The sequence below is a fragment of the Tamandua tetradactyla genome, chromosome 12, assembly GCF_023851605.1.
Source record: "Tamandua tetradactyla isolate mTamTet1 chromosome 12, mTamTet1.pri, whole genome shotgun sequence".
NCBI classification, from domain to species: Eukaryota; Metazoa; Chordata; class Mammalia; order Pilosa; family Myrmecophagidae; genus Tamandua; species Tamandua tetradactyla.
The window spans coordinates 73,129,595-73,155,993 of NC_135338.1; the positions used below are offsets into that span (position 1 = coordinate 73,129,595).

General features: G+C 46.8%; 1 protein-coding gene across 4 annotated transcripts; it reads right to left on the reverse strand.

The window, feature by feature from the left end:
- Nucleotides 1–1,582: 1,582 nt before the first annotated feature.
- PAQR5 (progestin and adipoQ receptor family member 5) lies at nucleotides 1,583–20,337 on the reverse strand. Of its 4 annotated transcripts, none has more exons than XM_077123931.1 (7): nucleotides 20,153–20,336; nucleotides 19,708–19,835; nucleotides 16,752–16,957; nucleotides 14,547–14,673; nucleotides 7,299–7,395; nucleotides 5,267–5,408; nucleotides 1,583–1,830 (listed from the first exon to the last, which is right to left on the reverse strand). In XM_077123931.1, exons 1-7 carry the CDS (start codon nucleotides 20,165–20,167, stop codon nucleotides 1,589–1,591), a joined length of 957 nt encoding a protein of 318 aa, XP_076980046.1. In that variant the 5' UTR covers nucleotides 20,168–20,336; the 3' UTR covers nucleotides 1,583–1,588. The 4 variants fall into 4 exon arrangements, with proteins under 4 accessions (XP_076980046.1, XP_076980048.1, XP_076980049.1 ...); XM_077123933.1 differs by lacking the exon at nucleotides 20,153–20,336 and adding an exon at nucleotides 18,847–19,309 and having other exon boundaries at nucleotides 19,708–19,821; XM_077123934.1 differs by lacking the exon at nucleotides 20,153–20,336 and adding an exon at nucleotides 18,830–19,309 and having other exon boundaries at nucleotides 19,708–19,821.
- Between the last annotated feature and the right edge of the window lie 6,062 nt (nucleotides 20,338–26,399).

Consider the following 26,399-nt stretch of genomic DNA (forward strand, 5'->3'; position numbering starts at 1 on the left):
GTTTAGCACTTTTTACCTTCTCAGCACAACATTTTATGGTATCAAACTGACCACAAGAAAACAGCGTAACAGAACATATGTGTTTAAATAGAATTGATTAATTAAATAGAATATTAATGATTTGTCTTATGACACCGGCCATAGGCTGTTGACTCTTAAGAAAATAACGTCCAAACTCCAAATCCATTGCTATAACCAAGAAATTAGGATTTAGGGGATGATTACGGCTGCTGAATCATTACATAAATATTCCTTTTTGCTTTCTACTATATTAGAATAGACTGAAATCTTTGAACTGTAATCCAACTGCCTTGATCTCTGATAATGATTGTATAGCCTTTATCTTGTGCCCTTTTGATTATAAAAACTTTATGACTGACCCTCATTTTTACCCATTTTATTCACTTTCTAGACTTTGGAGTCTTGTGAACACTAAAAACAGCTCCTAATGTTTAGTAATAAAGGACCTTGGGTCAGCCCAGAATTAACCCACCCCAAGTCTAAAGTTATCTAGATAACTGAAGCTGGATCTAACAAAAATGGGCCCACCTGACATGCACAGTAGCTTAGACTATGACCTATAAGTTACCTCTACCTCATTTTAATTCTAAAAATCACACACATCATCACATTAAGGCTGCCATTTTCTTACCTACATACAGTGACTAAGCATGTAATCAATCTACACATGCTCAATAATCAGATCACCTCCAATCACATTATCTGTGGCCACTGTGCTCATTATCTTAACATCTACCCATCTATTAATACTAAAAAAAATCAGAGTTACTGCAGTTCAGAGAGACAGCTTTGGGGGCTGACAGCCCATCTGATCTCCTGCTTGTGCCTAGCATAAACTTTTACTCTCTTTGAAACCCTGGTGTCTCAGGAATTGGTCATTTGAACTATCAGTCAAAGAATCCCCAGCCTTTGTCTGGTATCATATGACAAGGGAACTTCCCATCTGAAGGCAGCATAGATTTGTGGGACAGACAGAGGATTCCCTTTCTATGCATTGTGCTCCCTAGTTGGGAAAGGGAAGAAGGCCTCTCACCAAACAAGGTCTCTTCATTCTGGAAGGTCTCTCCCAGCTCAGAACGCCAGTTCCCAGGGCTCCCACAGATCCAGCTTCCTCTTTCTCAAGTCCTCTCCATGTCCTTTCCCGCTCAGCCTCTTTCCAAAATAGTTGACAGACCACCACCAAAGCTCTCATGAGAAGCTTTGCCATGAGAAATTCATCATTCATCACAAGTCCCAGTATCAAAGAGTAACACAAAGTTGCAAGGTTGGTATGGTTAACCCAACTGTGTTTAAACAGAATTGATGAATTAAATAGAATGTTAATAATTTGCCTTAAGAAAGACTTGTTCAAACCCATATTCCCTTTTTAAAAATCACACAATCAGTGCACACTTAGAAAAATTTCCCCAGTTAAATACCTCTTTGACAATGAACCCCCACAAAAAAGCCAACATGCCAACCATTATGAATAATTCTGAACACTGTACCAAGCTCCATGCCACTGGCTTATCATGATAAGGAGTGCAACTGAATGTTGGCATCTGGCATGAAAAGCTTATGGTCTGAATCATGTTTCTTTTTTATGTAATTCTGGCTCGGGCATCTTATACAGAACAGCTGAGAAATAAATTATGTTGCTGAGGCTGAAGATGATGCACAGAAGTAAGGCTCCGGCTATCTGATGGAAAGAAAGGAGCCTGGAGGTGGCCAGGAGCCATTCCTTTCTCAGAGTCTTGTCCAGAACTATGGCTTCCATCTGCATGTGCGTGGCCAGGATGACACAAACATGAAATAATTGGTGACTGTGACCTACAGCAAACACAGAAGACCATGAGGTCAGCAAGGAAAAGTTATGAAGCACTGATACATGCCACAACATATGTGCTAACAACATTAAGCTAAGTGAAGGGAGCTAGTCATAAGACACCCACATATTATATGATTCCAATTATAGGAAATATCCAGAAAGGCAAGTCCATTGAGACAGAAAGTAGTGGTTGCTTCAAACAGGGGGTGGGAACAGGGATTAATGGTACATGGGCATGATGAATCTTACTGGGGTGAAGAAAGTGTTCTAAAACTGATGGTGAAGCAGCCATAATTTAGTAAATTTATTTTAAAAAATAATTGAATTGTAAGCTTGAACTGGGGAAATTATATGATATAATGGGGGAATATACCTCAATGAAATTACTCTTAAAACATAATATGAGTGAGAATAAAAAGGCCATCAGACCGAAGCAACCTCATTTTAAAAATGACTTATCTGCCTGTCCTATTTTCCAGAAGAAAAAGTTAGCCACCATGTTCTGCCAAAGGTCATCTCTTGACTGCCAGAGCTGATCAGTTCAGATTCTGGCATCAATGCCGAGGATAAGACAGCCTGATTTTCTGTTGGCCATGTACAAGGTAGTCCTCTCCCTACTTCTGGTCAGTCATGGACATGACGAGGAACTCTTGCTCGCCAATGACATCCTGGATCCCAGCTCACTGGTGCTCATTCACAGAGGGTGGGAGCCCAAAAGAGGGTGATGGGAGTGGGCAGGCATATGCTGATTTGGTAGTTGGGGAAGAGAAGAGTCCAATGCCCAGAGTGGGAGATTGCTTTGGGGGACGACCTTCAAAAACCAAGAGTAAGATGAAAAGACCACATGGGAGTTAAATAAGGATTCTCCCTTGTTAAAAAAAAAAAGTTCAGTGCTATGTCCCCAGGGCCTATCCCATGGTAACTTTTCAATAAATGTAGTTGATCCTCATTGTTTGTGGATTCTGTGTTTACAAATTTGTCTACTTGCTAAAATTTATTTGCAACCCTCAATATTCATAGTGGTTTTGCAATCATTTGTGGACATGTGCAGAGGGGTGACAATTTTGAGTCACTGCAGGTGCATATTCCCAGCTGAAATAGAACAAGGTGATGCTCTACCTATTTGTTTCAGTTCTCATATTGTGAGTATCATTTTTGCAGTATATTTAGTGACATATTTTTTTATTGTGTGTTGTTGTCGATTTTACTGTTTAAAATGGCCCCCAGCTGTAGTGCTGAAATGCTGTCAAACATTCCTAAGTACAAGAAGGTGGATGTAACTTACAGAGAAAATTCTTGTGTAGATAAGCTATATTCAGGCACAAGTAATAGTGCTATTGGCCATGAACTCAGTGTTAATGAATCAGCAATATATATTAAATAAGGTGACTTTAAACAGAAACACACATAAAACAAGGTGATATATTTGCCCAGTTGGAAAAAATGTGACCAGAGGCACATAAGAAACTAATCGTGTATTTCTCCTTCAGTATTCATTAATTCATTATTCCCAGTGACTTTACAAACATAATCGCCATGCATAACTAGAATTGACTGTATGTCCAAGCAACAAACCAGCCTGTGTGCCTCCACTATTTAGCAGAAGCAGAGTCAGGAGGGTTGGGAATTTCCACATGGCTGCCTGATGGGTTCCTTGCCATCAGGAAGCTACCAACCCTCCGGTCTGCATCTCCTGGGAGTCTCTGTCCCCCAGGAAGAAGGTCTGCCTGGAGGTGCCTCTCCTACCTTACTCAAGCTATATAATGGGCTACATGTTATTTCAAATCTGTGCATGATGTGGCAAGTAGTTTTCAGTGGACAGCTCTGTTCTCCAAGGATACAGGGCCAAGCAAAGAGAAATGTGACTGACCACATTCACCAACCAAGACTCAAACCTGTTTCTATTAGGGCAGGAGATAAAAAGATGGAAAGAGTCATCAGTATTGGACATATCTGAAATGGGGCTGCAGCAGGAAGAGTGATTTAAACACACCTGACTAATAGTAATGGGGCGGGGTTTGCTATGGACCAATATAGCAAACATGCTACATGCCAGACTTAGCACTTCCTACAGAGGCTGACAACTGCACTGGAGGGGGATTTCCAGGTCTATCCAGCAGACTCAGTTATTTAAGGACCGAGAACTTTCCAAACCTCTTGTTATTATTATTTTTTTAAAACATAACAATATACAAACACAAACATTCTTACCATATGATCATTCCGTTCTTGATATATAATCAATAACTCACAATAATCATCACATAGTTGTATATTCATTATCATGATCATTTCTTAGAACATTTGCATCAATTCAGAAAAAGAAAAAAATTCATACATGCCATACCCCTTACTCCTCCCTTTCATTGATCACTAGCATTTCAATCTACTAAATTTGCAAAACCTCTCATTATTGATCTGTCTACTGCTTTCTTGCAAATTACCCCCTACTCCCAAAGGTGTTTTTCTGCTCTTTACCTCTAAGTCTAGATGTGAATAAATGAAATGTCATTCAGAAGCTAGAGGGTTAGCAATAAGGCAGCCCCCCAAGACCTCATACACAGTCACCTCTGCTTAATCAAAGTGGGGCTGGGGAGGTGGCCATGGGTGGCAAGTTCTTGGTTCTTCCAATTCCCTGGCCTCTTGTCCTCCTCTTCTTTGACACTTACTGTCTAAGCATTTTGCTACTTGCAACCCCATCTCACAGGAGAGAAGAAGAAAAGGGGATGAATCAGATGAAACAAAGCAAATCTGGCCACATCTCCACATCTCTTAGATGGTAGGAGATGAAAAATCATGGCCAAATGGTTTTGGGGAGAAACAAGTTTCCTGACAACCAGGAGAGGACAACACTGACCTGGTTCCCATGATACCTGACCCAAGGAATTCTCCCCCCAAAGACTTGTCGCACTCCTGGCCATTCTCAGAGCCAGGTGGGGAGACATATTCTGCAGTGTCCCACCTTCCCTGGACAAGGGAGGGAAAGAACTCTATCAGCAGGTGTTAACTTCTTGGCCTCAGTGCTTTCTCTCAGCCACATCTGTTCTCAAACTTCACTGAGTTTAGCTTCCCTTTGAGGATCACCAGAGTTTCTGGTTCAGAGGTCTGGGGTGGGGCCCAAAAATCCAAGTGTCTCATGCATTGCCAGATGATGTTGATGCTGCTGGTCTGGGGACCAGACCCTAAGAACTACTGTTCAACCATAACTTCTTGCACCTCCCAATCCCGGAGCAAGACAAAGACAGACACTTTTGCCTCTTCCGCACAGTTCTCCTGCTGGGGGGTACCCAGTGCCATCTGCATTCCATCGTTCCTCTTCTCCATGGCTGCCTTCGACGTTCATTTAACATGATCTCATGTCCTAGGTAATAACAAGACCCTCCCCCCAGCCTTCTGCCCCAGGCAGGAGGGCAGTGAGCAGGTCTGCAGTTCACTTACCGATGTAGTCGAAGCGTCCTGGAGCCAGGCGTTCTGGCAGATGCGCAGAGTAAAGGAAAGAGGCCAGGAGGGTCATGGCCATATGTTTCTGGTGGTACGAGCTGGCTTCATTTTGTGCACTCTCCCCCGGACACAGGAAGAGCTGCAGGTATTTAAAGAAAGTCAGGTCTCAAGAGGCAGATGTGCCTTAGGAAAGCCTCTTCCTTCTCACCTCCCACATCTGAGGCCGTGGAGAACCCTGACACCCACACATGTGGGCACACACACTTGCAGATTCCTGAGGCCAACATCCTCCTTTTCTTGGGAGGGAAGGCTCAGGGACCTGGAGCACAATTCCTAATCTGAGTGTGATTTTAATCCCCCAAATGCTCATGAGAGCCTTCTGGATTATTTAATCATGAACAAGGAAAGGAAGAAAGAAAAAGAGAGGAGGAGGAGGGAGAAGGAAAGGAGATATAAGAAAGGGAAAAGAAAATGTATTAGAAATAGCATTACCCTTCTTTCTTTCTGGGGGTAAAATTGTAAATACAATCAAGTGGTCTACTGAGCACTTGAATTCACTTGTATCCACTGAACTGATGGTCCTAATAAAAATGTTAATCCCTAAAAGGTCTTCTGAGTTATTACAAGTTATTAATTATGGCCATCATATTGTTTTAGTTTTGTTATTATTATTATAAACGATGATAGTAGCTACCACTTACTGAGGGTACTGGCCCTGCCTGTGACTTGCATCATTTCATGGAGCTTCAACCATAGCCACTAAGCAAACTTTATTATCCCCATTTTACAAATGAGGAACCTGGCCCAGGGAGGGAGATGAAAACCACCAGCAAATGGTAGAGCTGGGATCTGAATGATGCCTCCTAAAGGCTGTGCTCCTCCTCACGGGGGCAGTGGCTAAGATCAGACCGCCCAGCCCAGCTCCACGCGGGTGCGCACCAGCAGCTCACTGCTCTTTGCTCACGTAGAGCCCACAGTGTATGACCAGGTGGGGCATGGAGCCTACCTGCTCCACCAGCTGTGGTTTCCTGTGCATGGTCTGTGCCTTCAAGGAAGGAGTGGGGGGAACAGGTTGCACCCTCATCTCTGGGTCACCCCCAGGGACACTAGGCAGAGCCCAGAGTATGTGCTCCATGCCCCAGCCGAGGCAGCCCGCTCTGCCCCTATTCTTCCCTCCTGACCCTGCCATCTCAGCCCTGGACACCACACCCACAGGCTGCCCCTGGAAGGGACTCCGCTTACCAAGCACTGGCTGTGCCTGAGCCCTTTAGGTCAGTTATTTTGCTTAATCCTTTCTACTTCCCTATGAAGGAGGAAATATTAGCCTCACTTACAGAAGGGGAAACTGAAGCTCAGAGAGGTTATGTACACTGCCTGAGGTTGTACAGCCAGTGAGCCAGGGACTGGGATTTGAATTCAGGCCCTTCTGATTTGAGGGTTCATGGACCGCCCCACTTCTTGTCCTTTCTACACCCTCTTCCTTCACATTGTCCACCTCCTTTCTGTCCATCCTTCAAGACTTTCAAGCATACCTTTTTCTTCAATACTAATTATATATTGATCGATGATAATATAATGCATTTACTGGATTCTTGCCAGCACTTTACATGTTATTTCATTTAATCTCCCCACAACCTGAGGTGGTATATCATGTCCATTTTACAGATGACGAAAATGAAAGCATAGTGATGGTAAATAATTTGCCCAGGGACAGACAGCAAGTAAGTATTAAAGATTTGCCTCCAGATCCCATTATCCTGGCCACTCTACAAAACCTCACGCTGCCTCCCCTCTCCAGCCGTCTGTGATTGCTCCCGAGCTCCCAGTTACCACTGGCTGCCAGCACATTGGATTGCTTGTCTAGGTCTCTGTGTTCATGCCATCTCCTAACTACTCAGCAAGTGCTACTAGGGCAGCACCATGTGTCCTATGGTGCCCAGCATGGTTCTGTGACCACCAGGAGCCCAGGAAATAGCTGATTCCCTGGTGTTGCCAACAGGCAGAGTAGAGATGTAGCCATGCTCCTTACCCTGTAGAAGATGGGAAAGGAGTCCCAGGTGTAGGGATAAGCAAAGGCAAGGACACGAAGCACCTTACAGAGTTTGGGCTTCTGGATTTCAAGAAACCTAAATTGGGGAAGGAAAAGAGTTTCAGCAAATTAAACACACACACACACACATGTGCTCACTGAAAGTAAATGAGGACTACAAATATCAATGGAGGTCGCGCATTTTTGCCCAACCTCCTGCAGCTAGCAGCTTCTCCACCAGCCTTTTCCAATTCTCCTGCCTGATGGGAAATGACTCAACCTGACACGAAAAGATGTCAGGGAACATCTCCTCACCATGAAAAGCAGCAGTGTCCAAACTAAGCCAGGGAGGAGGCACTGGGCAGAAACCGTTTAAGGGCCAACTTACTTAATTGCTCAAGAAGCATTTTTTTTTTTTTTTTTGCATGGCCAGGCACAGGGAATCGAACCCGGGTCTCCGGCATGGCAGGCGAGAACTCTGCCATGGTAATGAGCCACCATTACCCACCCAGTTGCTAAATAAGCTTTTAAACATCCAATCACCACCAGGATGGTGGGCTGTGGGGTAGCCCCACTAACACAGAATCCTCAGACCCAGTACATATGGTGAGAGGTAAGACATGTCTAACTAGTCAGAGCCATTCAGAAGCCCTGGTTCAAGAGGATTTGATTGCTTTAAGAGGTTTCTGGAATATTTAGTAACCCTCCACAGGCATGCCGTCCTGAGGAAAGTGAGTTAACATAAAGTCATTCCTTCTCCCCTTCCTCAATGCCTCCTAACCTGCCCCCAATCCACAGACAGATGAAGCCCACACTAATGAGTGATGCTAACGGCCTCAAAGAGAGGTGAGTCCTCCCAGAGTAGGACGCGGCCTCAGCTTGGGCCCAGCTTGGGAAGGTGCGGCCAGCAGCAGAGGGTGAGGGGAGTTACCCAGCAGAACACGGAAGGGGCATGGAAAACAGAAATCACAAAGCTCTCCACACAAAACCCTGAGCCTGAGGCTCGAGTAGGGAAGTGCCCACATGCCCAAGCCGGACCACCAAGGCAACACCACAACCACAGGGTATTACGGGCCCTGGGTCCTGGGTACCCACAAGGCTGCAGGGCAAGGGCCAGGGTCCCCAGCATGGGCGCTCTGCAATGCCAATGCACTGGGAACTGTTGGGTGGCCATTCTGACACAGTCAGTGGAAGCACTCGGGCCCCTTTCAGCCTTAGCCTGCTTCATCACACACTCTGGCAGGGATAGGGTCTTCTGGTCTCTGCCTCTCCACCTCTGCTTCCCAGTCCCTCTGTCCCAGCCCACAGGCCTGCCCTTTCTCCCTGGAACCCCGTCTGCTGATCCCTCACAGCCCATTTCTCCCTGGGTAGCTTGTCCCTGCCTCTGAGTCAGTGCAGCCACGTGACTGCAAACCCCACTGCCATCTACATCTCTCACTAGGGACACAGCACAGGCCCCCACGGCTGCCTCCTGGGCTGGCAGGGAACCCTCTACAAGGCAGGAGAGGGATCTGGGTCCCCTGACCCTGCTTAGACACGTGTCCCAGGACAGAGACCTTCAGCAGGATGGGGTTATCTACACAGTTCTCAGCGCGGCTGAGCAAGGACGGCTTGAGGATGCTTCTCCATGGGTCCCTGGAAGCCCCACGGCCTCCAGAGGCAAGATCCACATCCACAGGGCCAACAGGTTTCTGCTTCTTTCCTGTCCCTGCCCATAAACCACAGAAACACATGGCTCTGGGGTAGTGGGAGAAGGTCAAGGAGGAGGAAGAGAAACAAGAGATTTCAATCCATTCCCCAAAACAAGAGCCACGTCCTTCGATTAAAGCACAAAGCACTGTACGAGTGAGGCAGCCCGGTGCCGGGAATCAACATGACGCATGTGACCTGAACACACAGGGTTCAAATACCTGCTCTGCCATTAGTGACAGCATGACCTCAGCAGGTCCCTTAACCTCTGTGTGCCTGGGGTCCTCCTGTGTAACACAGGGGTAACAATCCCAGGGTTGTTTAAGGGTTTGATGAAATGATGCTCGCCGGATGTTTAAACTGTGCACAGCACAAATGGTCATAAATGGCAGCTATCTGCAAATTACGTGTTGTAAGGAACCATTCTCACCCACTCCCATCTTGTAACCATGTTGGACCTGAAAACTGGAGCAGGAGGGAACAGACAGGTTCTGGGTGATTCGTCAGACGAGCTAATAGGAAGCAAAGCTAGGGTGGACACCCAGGGCTGTTTGGCTCTCCAATCTCACATTCTCTCCCTTGCAGTGGGCTGAGCACACCTCAGACCCCATCCAGCCCGTCCCCTTACGTGCACCCCTCTGCCCCAGAGGACAAATGGTGCAATCCCTCAAAACCCCAAGAACTATGGTACCTGCCTCAACTGCCTTTTCAGTCTTCCCCCGACAGACCCTGCCCAGCCACAGCAGATGCTCCCTCCTTCCCCATGCACTATTCGGTAAAGAGGCTCGCCGTTAAAGCATGCTCCTTCTGTGGCCACTTACACACGAAGAAAGCCGGCTCTGGCTGGTGAGGGCCATCCCCCAAAGCATGGATTTTCTGTGACTTGAGACAACATTTCGCCCGGCCTGATTAAGTGCTTCCCCAGGGGCAAACGGACCAGCCTCTCCAGCTGCAAAGCCGAGTCTACAGGGGAAAAAGAAGGAGAAAAAGCAGAATAGGAAAGAGAGTGCAACAGAGGGAAAAAATAAAATATAAAAAGGCAGAAGGACCAGCAGCCACAGAGAAGGGGAGCGTCCCACCAAGAAGTGCAATTCTGTATCTAGCCACAAGGTGTCGCCACAGCCAGAGATTCAGGGAGTGAGGGACCGGAGCCACAGGATCCTCGAAAGCATCCCTGCAAACCCAAAGTCTACAAAGCCCAGCTTCCGTCAGCTCCTACAGCCTAGGGTTGAGGGCCTCACTTACAGAGAGTTTGGTCTCCTCTGCTCTGAACAAGATTGGTGGGAAAAACAATGTTGGGAGAAGCTGGGTTAAGAGAGTGTCACTTCAATACCAGTCCAAAACCTGATAAATCTTCTTGCTACCAACATGAGGGCTTAGCAACCAGAATTCTGGAGCTAGTGTTGAAACCGGTGGGTCTTTGGCTAGCTTTGAAAAATGTTCCTATTGCACGTGCTTCTGTGTAGCTGTGTGCGTTTATGGTTGTCATATTGTATGGGCTTTGTCCTATTTCGAAGACTCACAGGAGCGTGGATATTTCCACGTGCCAGCCCACAGCCCCTACCACCAGCATCACTTTGCTATCCGTCCTAGAACCACTGTGCGCTGAGCCTTCTACATCCTGCTCCATCCTCCAGACCCCCTTGAGGCTGGATTCCTGCCCCCTGCAGCTCACTTTCTATGGGGGTGAAAAGTGCTCTCTCTCCTTTGGAGAGAAAAGCCCATTGGACTTTTCACTCAACAAGAACTGGTCCAGAAGGATCAGTGTTTGAAGCACTAAACCGAAGAACAAAAAGGTGGCTACAGTGAATTGTGACATACAAACCCTGTTTGTGTACCGATTCAAAGGGGGGTGTGCGACAACTCCTTCCGGGGCCTTTTGGATGTTTGGCAGCTACAAGCAAGCCAAGATCTACTCACCCCCACCTCACTGCAGACTCCACAGGGAGGTCACGGTATCTCTCATTTCCCCTCTCAAATACTATGGAAGGGGGAGGTAGCTTTCCAAAAGATGCTCATTTGAACGAAGTCCCAAGACAGAAGCAAAAAAAAAAAATACCCAGGGGACTATAAAGTTCTATATGCTGAGATTTACATAAATGGTGTGTATTTTGAATGAGTAAAGGCAATTTTAAACAATTTTCTGGTAAGCATTTGAAAAGTTTAACAATTAGCATTAGGGTTCATGGTCTTCTCTGCTTAGGGAAGGGGAAAACTGCCCTCTGGGACTTCCTGGCCACACAGTGAATGGATGGAGCAGGAGGGAGAGGCATGGTGGGGCTTGGAAGAGGAAGAGGCAAGCAGAGAAGTTTAGGGGAAGACCCTGGAATTTCAGAATGTGCACACCAGAAGGAACCCTGAGGACATCTTCTCAGATGCCCTTGTGTAAGGGGTGGACGCTGAAGCCCAGATTCTAGCAAGTCCGTGGTGGAGCAAGATGGAAATCCAGGACTTGGGTCAGTCGGTGCCCTTCTCCCCACCTGCTTCTGCTAAAGTAAATCACAGCCAGTATCACTCCCTGTGCATGTCATCGTTCTCACTCTTTAGACACCAAAGAAGGGGAATGAGAGCAGAGAGGAGGATGGACTTAGTGAAAGCAGGGCAAACCACAAACATGGAAAGGAACGAGGACAAAGTGAGAAGGAAACTGGAAGGGTCAGCAGAAGAGAACATTCCACTCTCCCTCTGACACTGAAAATGTGGCCTTTGCCCTCTTCCTTCCTTTCTGGTCCAGCTCTGCCTTGAGCCCCTGCTTCAGCCACAAGCTTCTCTTCCAAGGTGGATTATCATCCTTCAGGAGCAAAGGGCCAGTCCTTGGGAGGACATAAGATGTGCTTCAAATCCTCAGCCCACCTAAGTATCCCCTCTCTAGCCATTCTTCCTTCTTCTAGCTATAGGCTCTGGCAACTCTGAAGCTCCTTGCTGCTTTCTAGTCATGTCCATCTTCTCTGGCCCCCTCACCCTTATCCAGGCTATTCTCTCTGCCCCAAAGGTCCATTCCTCCTCTCCAGCAACTATTCAACCTTGTCCTTCAATGTTCAATTCAATGATGCTTCTCAGAACCCTGTGTATCTAAGCATGTGTCACTTTGTATTATAATTATTTGTTTAGTTGTGGTCTAAAGGAAATGATGGCCCCACCCTGGGCTTTACTGGGCAGTCCACCATCTGCTTCTCCTACTGCACTGGGCGCTTTTTGAGAGCAAGGACTGCACCTTACTCCTCCAGACATCCCCAGGTCTTAACATGATGCCGAGGTGGCATAGCAGGCATTCAAGGAATGTCGGCTGGTTGGATGAAGGGACGGATAGGTGTATGGATGAATGGATGGGTTATGGATGGATGGATAGATAAGAGGGTGCATGGATGATGAATGGATGAATGGATAGGTGGATGAATGAATGGATGGGGTAGATGGATGATGGATGAATGGATGGGTAGATGGGTTGAGTGGGTAGATGAAATAGCAACCAATGTGCCCCATAACAAAAGAAAGAATCCATCCCATTGACAAAGGGAGAGGCCCTCAAGCATGGACATTCAGACAGTTCCTAGCCAAACAGCCCTGTTAAACAAGTTTGTTGAAAGGCACCAGGCATACCATATCCAAAAGAGCCTTCCATTTATCTGGCCAATCAGGGAGGACTCCCAGCGAGAAGAAAAATCCAGCCTGGTGGTTTACAGTTGATTCACAACCTTAAGGAAAGACAACACGTGTTCCAAGAATTTGCATTCTGAGTTCATGGAAAAGCAGTAGTCGTGGATCATTAACTTTGGTCTGTTTCTTCCACACCCATGAAACTTTCCCTGTCTCAGAACCACAGCCCTAGCCTCCCTCCTTTCTCTAATCCAAAATTCCAAATACCAGGGCTATAGAGTCTGCAGGAGCCAAGAGACCGGGAGTGACATGTCCTTGTCCCACCTCAGGTAGGCCCAGGTTTCTTCACCTTTCCTGGGTATCTTTAGCATGGTTATTCCTTTTTTAATGTGTGTTAGGCCTTATTTCACCCAAGGCAGGGGCCCAATCTCCTTCTCTCTCCATCATCTGGGCAGCTCCACAGTCTGGCAGAGGCTGTGCTTAATAAAGAGCTTTTAATTAATTGTCAGAATCCTTGAGGAGTTGGTGGAGAAGGAAATAACCCTGACGTTTGATTTTATTGTCCACCCCATGTCCTCACAGCTTTATGGGAGTGCTGTGATTTCCAGAAGAGAAAAGCGTTTATTGCGCCTGTACCTCCCTCTCCCCCGAAGTGGAGAATGAATGAAGCAACTCAAAAAACCATGCAGAGACATCCCTGGAAACCAGAGTTTAACTCCCACCAAAAGCAATTCAAAGGATATTTCTAGGCTGTCTCAGAACACGTAAAAGGAAAGTATGCCGGGACAGGTATTCCTGATGCTGTTTAAGAATCTAGCCTTCATTTTTTCAAAAAAACCAATTTGTCAAGTTTGGAAAGTTTGGCGACCTCTGCCTCAGTCCCACCAAACCTAGGTGCCACCAAAAAGAAGCTAGGGCCAAAATATTCCCAGAAGTTTCAGGGGCACATGTCTTGCTCCTCTTCCTTATCTGGCAGGGTTTGGGGTAGAGAATGGTGGGCCGCCGATAATAACTCTTTGAGACCTGCAGTACTCCTAAGTAGGGTGACTCAAATGGGGTCACCGAATTGTGGTCTTGAAAAGGACCAGAGGTTGGAGTGGGGGCGGAGGAAGGAGTTGAAGTGGAGGGCTCAGGTGCCACCCGCCAGCTTCCCAGCTCACCACCGAAGGCCCTGCCCCAGGCAACACCCAGCACCGTGGCACCACTAGGCGAGGGCTGTCTCCCCACCCACAGCCATATGTGAGGTTTCCTAAAAAACTGCAGGGGAGCGGAACTTTGGGGCAGTTCACTTTTACAAAGAGCCAAGTAAACTATGCAGTTTATCCCCCATAACAATGTCCCTTGCATCACATTCCAATGAGCTTTCTTGAGTGAAAGGAAAAAAGAGAGAAGGAATTAAAGCCAGTGAGCTGGGAGAATTCATGGCCAGGGGCGCCCTCCCCCCCACGCTGGGAATGTGTCGGACAGTGAATATCACCCATCACCCCCAAACACCTGGAGCCAGGCTGACTCCATTGCTGTGGGTGCACTGCCTACTTACGGGGCACTCCCTCTGCGCCAGGCCTGAGCTAGGCGCTCTGGGTGATTATCTATAATCCTTACATCCATTTCAGGAGGTAAATGTGTGACCCCCATTTTATAAATGAGCAAACGGAGGTTCAAGGAGGAAAAGTGACCTGCCGTGCAGCAGGGCCCGCTACATAGTTTGCAGGGTGCAGGGCAATATGAAAATGCAGGGTCCGTTGTTCAAAAATTATTCAGCATTTCAAGACAGTGAAACTGTCTTGACTACACAGGTCGTACACCCAGGAAGCTGGCCACAGGAGGCCCATCTGGAGTGGAGTCGTTGGCTCCCGACTGCCCGTTCCACTCCTCCCCACCTCCCCCGCGGTTCCCTCCCTCGGCCCCGCGGAGCTGCATGAGAGGCCCCCACCGCCGGCGGGGACCACAGGGCCCCAGTACCTGGAGTAGCAGGAGAGGCCCGTGCTGACGATGGTGTTCAGCACGGCCAGGACCACGTAGTAGTCATGGAAGGTTGTGGACACCAGCGGGTCGGGGAACGTATATGCAGAGTAGGCAATGGCCGAGCCTGAGGAAGAAAGACCAGCCTTGGGAAGGGAGCCGGCACACGGCGCCATCTGGCCCCCTCAGGATCAGGGGTCTGGCTTAGCCCACAAACCCACAGGCAGTCATGCCTCTACATCCTCGCTGGTGCCATGACCTGTCCCCCACCCCCCGCCAAAGTCCTCCCCTGTCTTATCTGCCCACCCAGATCCTATCCTGAGAATTCACCATGGACTCAGTGTTGTTCCGAGTGCTTTACATATACAAACATATGCAAACTCTGACACAAATACTGCATTATCCCCATTTTATAGGTGAGGGATAAATGCTCCTACCATTGAGTCAGGGCCAGGTGACTGAGGGCCATAGAAGAGGCTGGCTTCACCCTGGACATGAGGGGCCTCAAAAGTGTTACATCAGAATGTGTGGTGGAAACCTCCTAGGGGCAGCCGGGTGGCACTCAGACGGGCAGGAAGGCAGAGGACTGTTATCACAGCTCAGGTGACAGACCCAAGTATCCAAGCCAAGACGATGGGAGACGGAGCAAATTTGAGGGATGTTTAGGAAAAAGGTTTAGCGGGAGTCCAGAACTGATTAGACAGGATCTTGGACATTGAGATGGGCAGGGGACATCAAGAGGAGGGGGAATTCAAGGGCTATTTATAAATTTCTGGCTTGGGCCATTTGGTGGGAGGTAGTACAACTGGCCAGGAGGGACACTGCAGGAGGAGCAGCAAATGGGAAGTCAGGGGCTGGGAGGTGACAGACCTCTGGCCAGCAGTTTCAACTAGAGATAGGAGTTTGGGAGCCTGCTGTCTGGGCGTATTGGGGGATGGCGTGGGCATGGAGGAAATCACCCAGGGAGCTGGACAGCATAAGAGAAGAATCCAAGGACAGATTCTGAGCTCACCCAACTAGAAGAGCAGCAGGGAAAGGGATGATGAGCAAAGGAGATGAGAAGTGAAAGAGTACGTGGAGATGCAGGAGAGTGGTACAACAAGAGTCAAAGAGCAGGGGTTCCCAGAGGATGGAGGGGCCCCTGCATCAAAGGATGGAGAGAAGATAAAAAAGCCTGCACGGACCCTAACAGACAGTTGGGAACTCGCCCACCACAGTTTCAGTGAGTGGTGGGAATCAGACAACAGAGCCTTGAGGAGTGGGAGGCGATGTAGCTGCATGTGTGTGTGTGTGTGTGTGTGTGTGTGTGTGTGTGTGTGTGTGTGTGACTTACAAAGGGAGAGAAGAGGAAATAAGGAGGAATGGATGTACATAGCATGCTCCTAATGGACCACCTCTCGGCAAACGAATGTCGTTGACTTTCACATCCAGAGCAGGATCAGGAGGAAGGAAATGGCTAAACTAGGATGCTGGGGGAGGAATAGATGCCCACAAGGAGGAGGAGAAAAGAAGAGGTGGGAGGAAGAGGGTATCGCATAAATGAGGATGTAATCACATCAAGGAGGACACCAGGAGTTTGGGGGTGCCAGCACCCAACATCATTGGCTTTGGGTCCACCACTCTATTCTTGTAGGACTCTGAGCAATTCTCTTAACTCTTCTGAGCCTTGGGGCAAATTTGATTTCTGACCCACCCCTCTGTCCTTCTCTACCAGATGTGGCAGAGACCAACACTGGTGTGCTGGCATCACTCATCTTGGCTCGTAAGAGCCAGTAATTAGTTTCAGGAATCTTGGAGGCTGCTGTTACATGTGGCCATCATTAAAAATTAAATTGCAGAAACTTACAATGAAATAAATTATACTAATAAAAGAAATTTACTTCTATTGTACGTGCAGAGTGGAATTACCATGTAATGGAGTGCTACTGCATACCTCTTTCCAACTCTGCATTCAGTGATGCCACGTTGGTAGCTTGATGTCAGCCATGTCGGGGTATCACACAAACACTACATCTTAGGGCATTGTCCCCAGACAGCCTGTTGTCAAACATTTACCAGCACACCTTTGGACAAGCTTCTTTATAAACGCTCAGCAGGGATCCAGACAGGGGCACTGATATTCCTGTGACTCTTCTGCAAATCCCTCAAAGCCTTAGGGGGAGTGGGCTCACGGGGGAGGGAAGGCAAGAGCGGGGGCCCACGTACCCAGGCTGAAGAGGTTGACTGCACCGTAGTCCAGGAAATAGCAGATGTGCCGGGCTTTCCTGGACATAGAGCTGAAGGTGTGTGCACAGCTGGACGCGAGGGGGAACACGCAGCTGGTGCCCATGTACACCAGCAGAGGCCACGAGTAGCTGTCATTCTGGACATCCGTCATATAGAGTGCGGTCACGAACCTCCACGTGAAGAACCTGCAACCCAGCATGGCACACTCAGCCTCCGTGGTCAGGGTCCCCTTACTCTCCTCACCTGACTACCCTCACCTCCCACGGCCCAGGGGAGGCCAGTCCCTATGTGTTCTCGCTGTGGTGAAATGCATAAGCTGGGGGAGGAGGTCTTTTCCTCGGGGGAGCGAGTACTTTGGGAATGGACCAGCGGAGTAAGAAGAGAGCCTTTAAGATTTATCTAGTCCAACTGTACCCCCCACACCCACACCACCACCACATGGTGCTTTTTGAAACCCTCTTATAGATTCTCCAGCTTCCATGTACACAGTTCCAGCGACAGGGTATTCACGATCTGCCAAGGCAGCTCTGAGTGTTGGAAAGTTCTCCCTCACTGAACCTAAATCCTTCTCCCCAGAACCTGCCTCCAGTGATTTGCCCTAGTTCTCTCTGTCAGGACCATAAAAACCAAGTCCATCAAATGTTTCAGGGCAATCTCGGTGCCCAGCCTCATCCATGAACTCCACATGAAACAGCCCAGGTTCATTCAACCATTTCTCACAGGACCCAAACTTGGCCTCCTCATACTCCTCCTTCTGCTTTGTCCGCTTGAGCAGAAGCAATCCCCCAGGCAGGACCTTGAAGGTCTAGCAGAAACTGGATTATTTTCTCCCTTATTCTTCTACTAAGATGCATTTAATTTTCTGAGTGGCCAAGTCCCACAGCTAACCACTCAGCTGAGCACAGACCTCAGGGCTCCATCTATATACAGAGACACTGCTCCTTTCTGCATCAGATAGGCCCGGCCTGTAAGCCACATGTGGGGATTTGACAGCAGACTGCTCTTAGACGACCGGCTCCCTTTCCCTCCGACTCCTCCAGGGGAGGGGACACTAGGACAATTTTTATACAGGGACTAACAGTGTTGCTAAACCCTTCTTGGAAAGGGTTTCATTGGAAGTCTTGTTACTCCTGTCCCAGCAGAAATCAAGCTTAAGCTAGTAGCTGTTTCTCAATGCCATCTCAAGATGATTCCATTGTCCCATCTCCTCAGGCCCTCTTAATCCAGGTTTCCCAAACCTTTCCTGGACTCAGAGCTGGCAGAGTATAGGGGTATCTGCCTCTGCAGGGGGTGGGCCTCCGCCTGACGGCTCAGCTATAAAGCAGTGAAGAATTCATCCCACAGGTAGGCACTCAAAGACCCACAAACAAGAAGACGCAGGGCAGCGCTCTTTGTGGTGGCACAATTCTCAGTACAATCTAAGTCAACCGTGGTTCACCATGAAGTGGTTGCCACGCAGCTGCCCAAGAGACCGAGAGACGTGTAGGTGCTGGAAGAGCAAAAGGGCAAAGTCACAGGTGCTCAGCTGTCCCCAGAACAGCTCTGGGGAGTTGGACAAAAAACGGTTCAACCTGGTGATTCTGGAGAGAACTAGAAGCCTGGGAAAGACACTGACTCGGATCACCTCTGCAATGCAAGAAATTATCAGCATGTATATTTTTTGCTTGAGTAAAACATTAAAATGACACTTAGCCCCCTAGAGCAGGGCCCTGCTGCTTCCCCCGACTAGTCTGCAGTTTCCCAGTCTTGGGGCTGACGTGCTTCCTTACAACTCGTCCTACTTCCACCCCACATCTGAATGCTCTCCTTTTTGCACTGGGAAAGTTTCTGGAACCAAATAGCCTTCCCCTGTTAAATGGCCACAGGTCTGTCTTCTAACTTTGGGTCAGACAAGCCATGCCCTAACCTAGAAGCACTCAGGCCTTCCTTGGGGTCCACCTCTACTTGGAGCCCACCTCTACTTGGAGCCCACCCCTACTTGGAGCCCACCCCTACTTGGAGCCCACCTCTACTTGGAGCCCACCTCTACTTGGAGCCCACCCCTACTTGGAGCCCACCTCTACTTGGAGCCCACCCCAGCACCCTCCTTTAGTCTTTGCTTCTTGATGTGATTGGCAGTGGGAATCCAGAGGCCAGGCACTGCCACAACTTGCTGTGTGATGTAAGCAAGCCACCCCCTTCTCCAGGCCACAGAGATGTCAGCCCACAGTGGTCTGGGCAGGAGAGGGCTCTGAATGACCTCTGAGGTCCTTCCACTCTGATATCCATGATTCAGAGTACATGTGACCTCATCTCCACTCTCCTTCCATTAAGCACAGCTGTGAGGTGTGTGGAGTCGGTCTTTGGCCTCCTCCTTTCTCAGCAAGTTCCCTCTTCACCTTCCTGGCAACTCCATTTCTATGTACTCCCTTCCCAGAGTTCTGCTCTTAGCTGGCAAAACTAGCTCTTTAGCTGCCGCCAAAAGTGCTTCCCACTTGCTGTGGTTCCAGAATGATTAGAGAGCATCCTGCGCCTGGGAGAGGTGCCCGCTTTCACTCCTATTTTGCAGATGGAAAAACATGAAGCTCAGAGTGGTTAAGTGGCTTGCTCCAACTAAGGGCATTTTAAACCCGGGCTTCTGGGAGACTTGGAAATTCACCCACACTGAAGGAACTGAAACAGTGCTGTCAAGTCAAGCACAGGGGCTGGGGGCCATAGAAAGACTGGAGGCTGTCAGGAGCCCCTCAAATCCTACCAGAGTCCATGTCCTAAAGCTCATGCCGGTGACTACCTCCACCTGGCCCACCTCCACCTCCACCCCCTCATGCCAGCAGGGGAGGGGATCCCCAAATCCCAGCACAGAATCTCAGCTCCCCAAACCCGGCTGCCTTTTAATGAAGCCTTCGTTCTCAGGGCTCCCGAATGGGACAGGACCACCAAGGGGGTCGGCAGGTACCAGAAAGGGAGCAGGTGGGTCCAGATGTTGAGGGTCTCATTGGTCATTTGAAAAAGGCTGAGGATACAGTCAGTGGCCGAACTCTGTGGATGCCGGTAGCCGAAGAGAATGCCCTGCTCATGGAACACCTACAAGGGAAGGAAAAGGAGCAAGGAGGTGAGAGGTGGGAGGAGGGGCAGAAAGGAGTTGAGAAAACCGTCTCTGCTGGACATCTATTTTTCTGCCAGGCTGAGCACTGTGGGCCTGGAATATTCCACCCAAGCCCTGGGCCTATCAAGCCACTCCCCTGCCCCTCCTCCCTCCCTTTCTCCCTTCCTGTTTCCCTCCCAGGGGCTTCTAAAATCCCCTGTCCTCCAAGAAATCTCCAGCCAGCTAGAGGAGAGAATTCAAGGTCCAGGCTCCCTTTGGGAATCGGGCCTGTCTTTGCAATCGCAAGCACACTTACTCTTGGCATGAACATTGCCTAAGAATCTGTTTTTGCATATTCTGCCTGGGGCCTGCGGCCCGGTCTTCGGGTGCCTTCGTGGTTGCCTCACATATATGCTGTCTGTCTGAGCCGACAAGCCCCAGATGGCAGGGGCTGATGGGAAGATCTCTGCAGAAGTGCCCCACTACCTGGGGCCAATATATATTCACCAAGGCGCTTCATAAAGGCCTTTTGATGATGAGGACCGTGATGCTGACGCCTGGGCTGCAGGAAGAGGAAAAGACTGGCCAGGACAGAGCCCACCCCCGCCACCCCCAGCCCTGTCGAACGCGCTTGGCAAGTCCCTCAAAAGACAGTCCCGAAGAGAAACTCAGACTGGTCAGGTAAATTACGGGGTAGCAACTGCCAGGAGTAGAAGATTACACCCACCTAAAATGGTAATTATGAAGACAAATAAGCAAGAGGTACAAAAGCTCGGGATGCAGTATTGAGAGAGAAAAAGTGGAATGTAGTTTGTGTTCCCACCGTGATTGTAAGAACTGTGGGAATTGAATTGGCAGTGTAGGCAGAGGCTGGGAAGCACATGGAAAAGTGGGGCTTAATTTGTTGAGGTAGCAGGATTGTAGGGAAGGTTTTTCTCCCTCTGTGTTGATTCTCAGCCTCTGCCCCATTGCCATCTGGAGCCAGATACTCCACTGTGCAGGCTGCCCTGTGCACTGTAGGGTGTTCAGCAGCATCCCTGGCTGCCCACTAGATGCCAGTGGCACACCCACCTCCCTGTCCAGTTGTTGCAACCAAAAATGCCTCCAGATTTTGTCAAATGTCCCCTGCAGGCAAAATTTTCCCCTGCTAAAAACACTCATTTGGAGGAATGCTATTATGCTCTTTGAAAGGTAAATTATAAAGGAGATTAATCAAGGCAAAAAAATAACAACAGTGATGACACTATTAGTCATAATATAAATCAGGCTACAACAGATGTTACAGCTTCCCCTTTGATTTTCTAGGATTGTGGGAGGGAGGGAAGGCTGGGAGTCTGCCTACCCATGTCTCATTTGGATTATGAGCTTCTTTGTTTAAGAGAGGCCCTCAATTTAAAAATGTACAAGATCTAATACAGGGTATACTGGCTCATGAGGTTCCAAGTCAATAGGCTGCATGGATCAGTGGAGAACAAAAGGGGCTACTGGGGGAAAGAGTCCAATCTGGGCCAATGGGGTGCATGGCACCCTGTGCCGGCCACATCTCAGCCCTCTCACCCACAGCAAGGGAGTTGGTAGCCAGCTGCACGACCAGTGAGCTCCCTTCCAGCAGTGGCTCCAAGTTTTAGAAAACTCTTATTTCAATTCTGGATTAAACTAGTCAACTAGGGGGAGAAGCGTTGTGGGATAATGAAGTTGGTTCATGGTCCAGTGAAGAAATACTATTTGAATTAGGTTTGGGATTTAGCTAATTGAAACGATTTGTTCCAGTTTTTGATTCCCAGTTCATTTCTGCTGATGCCCCGGTTTACAGTGGACAGCCTTCTATAATGGGCAGCATGAATCTTGGCTTTCAGCTCCCCACCCCACAAGGGCCGATGATGACAAGGAGGCAAATGGGCTGGTGGCCTGGGGCCTCTGATCCATAAGGATGCCGCCTCTAGGCATTCCAGCAGAAAAGTGGCTCCCGGGAGCCTCTCGCTGGGTCTATCATTCTGCATTCACATTTCTTTCTTTCTTCCCTTTTGTTTTTATTAAAGCACTGGCTGCTTGTTAAAATGCAAAGACTCAAGAAAGAAGCAATTATTATTAATTATGTGCACCTTCACATGAATTAGTTTAGTAGATCCTGTTTAGCAAGAGATCTTATGTAAAGAGGGTTGGTGGGAATAAAAATATGGCAGAGCTTGGAGCGTTTGGGAGTGGAGGGCAGACAAGGTAGGATGGGGGGCAGGGTGCTGCAGGAGAGCTCCATCACAGTAAAGGCCACAGACGGGCAGGAGCTGGACGGGAGCCGAGAAAGGAGACTCCCCTACTCCCCACATTTTGCCCAGGGCGACTCAGTGTGTGCCTACTTTCCTTCTATTTAGACCTGGCATTCTGGTGGACAAAAAAGGATGGTGCTGACATAGTTTTTGGAATGACACATTCCAAGCAGAGGGGCTTGGAATCCATGTACTGGACACCTTGGCAACATTTAGGAATCCAGCCCCAGACTTGGGAACATCTCTTACCACTAAAGACAAGGCTTGGCCCAAGTTAAAAACCTCCATCTGACCTGCTATCCTGACCCCAGACATGGATGGGAAGCTTAACATTAGCCATGCAACAAGGGTAGGATTTAAAGCAACCCCCTCCACAAAAAAAATGACAGACAGATAAAGGACGGATAAAAGAAAGCAAGTTCCCCTGTCCCAAAATGGTGTTGTTTCAACTTAAAATTAAAAGGTTAACATGGGGCGGGCCACGGTGGCTCAGCAGGCAGAGTTCTCACCTGCCATGCCCGAGACCCACGTTTGGTTCCCGGTTTCTGCCCATGTAAAAAAAAAAAATGCTAACATGTCCTACCCTCTCTAACTCGAACCTCTATTTATTTGGCTGAATTGCCAGTTCATAGGTTGGCTTCTGCTCTGAGCTCCTTTGGGCACAGGAATGGAGATGACTTCTCTCCATCTTCCTACTCTAGCCCTTAGCAAAGTGCTTTGCGTGGAATAGATCACACATTGTGTGCAACTACAAACTAAACACGAGAAAACAATTTTGGGCTCCAAACCCACTTTAATCCCAAAAGGTCAGTTTAGTTCAACACCATAAGTACATGGAATCTTGAATAGGGCGTGAGAACTGGTTAGTTTGTCCAGGTTAGTGTGATGCCCTGATATATCCCAGAGTAATTTAGGCAACGAATAAAGAGTATCTGCAAAGTCCCCATGGGGGGCTGGGGATAAAGGAGGAATATTCAGCTTCCCCATTTGGAGAATTTCTGATAATCTTACAAGAAATGGGAACAACCAAATCAACAGGCTAAGCCCTTGATCTTGGGGTTTGCACCTATGAAATTTATTCTTTCAAAGGGTAGGCTAAGTCTACTTAAAATTTTACCTAAGCGTCACCCCCAGAGAACCTCTTTTGTTGCTCAGATATGATGTCTCTTGATGAATCCACTGCCCTTCCCCCTACTTGGGACATGACTCCCAGGGATGCAAACCTCCCTGGCAACATGGGACAGAAATCCCGAGGTGAGACATGACCTGGCATCAAGGGGTTGAGAAAACCTTCTTGACCAAAAGGGGGAAGAGAGAAAGACAAAATAAAGTGTCAGTGGCAGAGAGATTTCGAACAGTTGAGAGGTTATTCTTATGCATTATACAGATATTCCTTTTTAGTTTATGGTGTTTGGGAGTGGCTGGAGGGAAGTACCTAAAACTGTTGAGTTGTGTACCTGTGGCCTTGGTTATTAAAGATAATTATATAATGATATAACTTTGATAATGTGACTGTGTGATTGTGAAAACCTTGTATCTGATTGCTCCTTTTATCCATAGTGTGGGCAGATGAGTAAAAAAAAAAAAAAAGGATAAAAAAATAAATAAATAATGGGGGAGATAAAGGGTAAAATAAATTGGGTAGATTAAAATATTAGTGGTTAATGATAGGGAGGGATAAAGGGTATGGGATATATGAGTTCTCTTTTTATTTCTTTTTCTGCAGTGTTCTAAATGTTCTGAAAATGTTCATGGTGATGACTACACAGCTATGTGATTATATTATTAGCCACTGGTGTATGCCATGTATGGGCTATATATGTATGAAGGTTCATCAATAAAAATATTTTTTTTAAAAAAACTACCTCAAAAATCTAAGTTTGACTAATTCATTTTTAAAGGGATTAAAAATAAATACAGCTCTTTTCTAACTGGAACCATGGAAGATGTCAGAGAGAAAAAGAAAGTTCTGGCTGTGCTAGAAACCCTTCAGAAAAGCAAAGGAATTTTGTTGAATGAAGTTCAAACACTTGAGGAAGAAGTTTGGCCAAAAGATGCTTTGAAGGCAAGGAGGAAGTTAAACCCTGGAGTATGCTTAATGGTACAACTATAAAAATGTGTTGTCATCAATTGTACCAAACGTTCCACACAATGCAAGGTGGTGAATGGGAATCCTGTATTTTATGCAGGATTTTTCTGTAAACCCATAACCTCTTTAATAATAATAAAAAAAACTATCTAAAAACCGCAATGCCTTAAGATAGCAGTTTAATTGGTTTCAATAGATTCATCTCAATAGAACACAAATTATATGAAAGTGTTTATTACAACAATATAACTCATAATTTTGCTGCAAGGAAGACATGAAAAGTAAACTATGTGCTTATGGAATAAGCACATAATTTGTTATGTAGGTTTTTATTATATTACTCATCCAAAGATCACCAATCTATCAACATAACTTCAGACATGAGCAATAATAAATTTAATTGTCTTTGAGAGTTGACTAACTTTATTTGGAGAGAAATCATAGCTATACACATTTTTTTTTGTCATTGTGAAAGTATATTTCTCAAGGTAGGAGACCACAATCACTTTATATAACTATTTTTTGAGTTCACTTGTAATGTTGAAATATTTAGATATGTGGTCTATAGTTGTCATTTGTTATCCTGATTCAGATCCAGCATATATTTGGAGTTGGCTCAGTTTCATTTAACCACTATGAGAGCACTGCAAGGTAAGTGTCGTCAAACCTATTACACAGATGAGGAAACGGAAGCTAAGTAAGATGAGGCTTCCAAGGCCACAATAAATAGCAAAACCAAGATGCAAATCCTTAGTCTGTTACATGCAAAGCCCATGCATGTTTCACCTGTGTTCAGCCTAGTGGTGCCAGGGATTGCTACAAATGCACTTGATGGAAATACTAAGTGTTATAAAAATTTTCAGAAAGAAGAGACCACCGGACATAGGGTGATGAAGGAAGACCTGGAAGAATGGCTGGGGGATGGTTCTAGCAAAATCATGGTCAATTAGATATCCCAAAGATCCTTCTGACAAAAACAGTTAAAATGCTGGGTGAAATATGCATCATGTGCTCCATTATGAATATATATTACGTACATATATTTCAAAATGTACCACCAAGGTGGCACAAGGTAAGGAAGTCTCAAAGCCCCCAAACAAGTGAAACCAGAAACACTCTGGGATTAACCACTTTCATCAACAGAGTTTCTGCTGCCAGACTTTGCAATGAAGAGATAAAATGCAAGCTCACCAAAGGCAGGGAATCAAATAGACGTCCTACACCATTAAGCTAGCACCCTAAAGGTAAATGAACATGAAATAAATCCCACTGGGTAGAAGGAGACATCAAGGAAAGTCATCTCTTTGGACCCTACTATTGGGTGAATTAGAAAAAAAAAACTATCACAAGAAGTTATAACCATCAGCTAATCTTCATATGGGTTTCTGACTACCTTTGTGGTCCAAGAAATCTCAAGTGGAAAATTTAAAATGGTTATAAATAGAAAGAGGTCAAAGTTTTGTAGCACCCTTGGTTAAATAACAAAAGCAAGTGCATACCTGGTGCCTGCCCATGCAAAAAAAAAAAGTGAGTGCAAATTCTCTATAAATGATTTCAACTCTAAAACAACCCTCAAAGAGTATCCACAGATAAATTTACAAGCAAAATTAGCTGCTCAACGAAAAAAACTAACATATACATACATAGGAACACAGCACCATAAAGGGGAAACAGCAGAAATAGTAAACAGCAGAGATCTCAAAGACAGTAGATATCAAAATATAAATAACTATGTTAAATATGTTTAGAGAAAAAAGAGCTTAAAATATGAAAATATGAACAAAACAAGCAGATTTGAAGAGAACCTAATATAACTTTTAGAAATAAAAAATTGAAATCAAAGTTATTGAAAATTAGAGATAGTTGAAGGGAAAATTAGTCAACTAAAATGGACCCAAGGAAAATATCCAGAATTCAGTCTAGAAAGATTAAAAGATAAAAAACAAATCTGAACGAACAAATAAGAGACATGAGAATATTTCTCCAGAAGGAGAAAACAGAATGGTTTCAATGCAGAATTTAAAGATGATAGCTGATAAACTTCTAGAGTTGTTGAAAGTCACCAATCCTCAGACCTAAGAAGTTAAGTTAGGTTATGGCAGAGACTGTTGGTGCTCACCAAATATTCCATGTGCTTTCCTATATTTCGCAGACTTTCATGCAGTTAGGTTGTGGCCTTGGAACTAGTTCCAGCTAATGTGGCCTCCAGC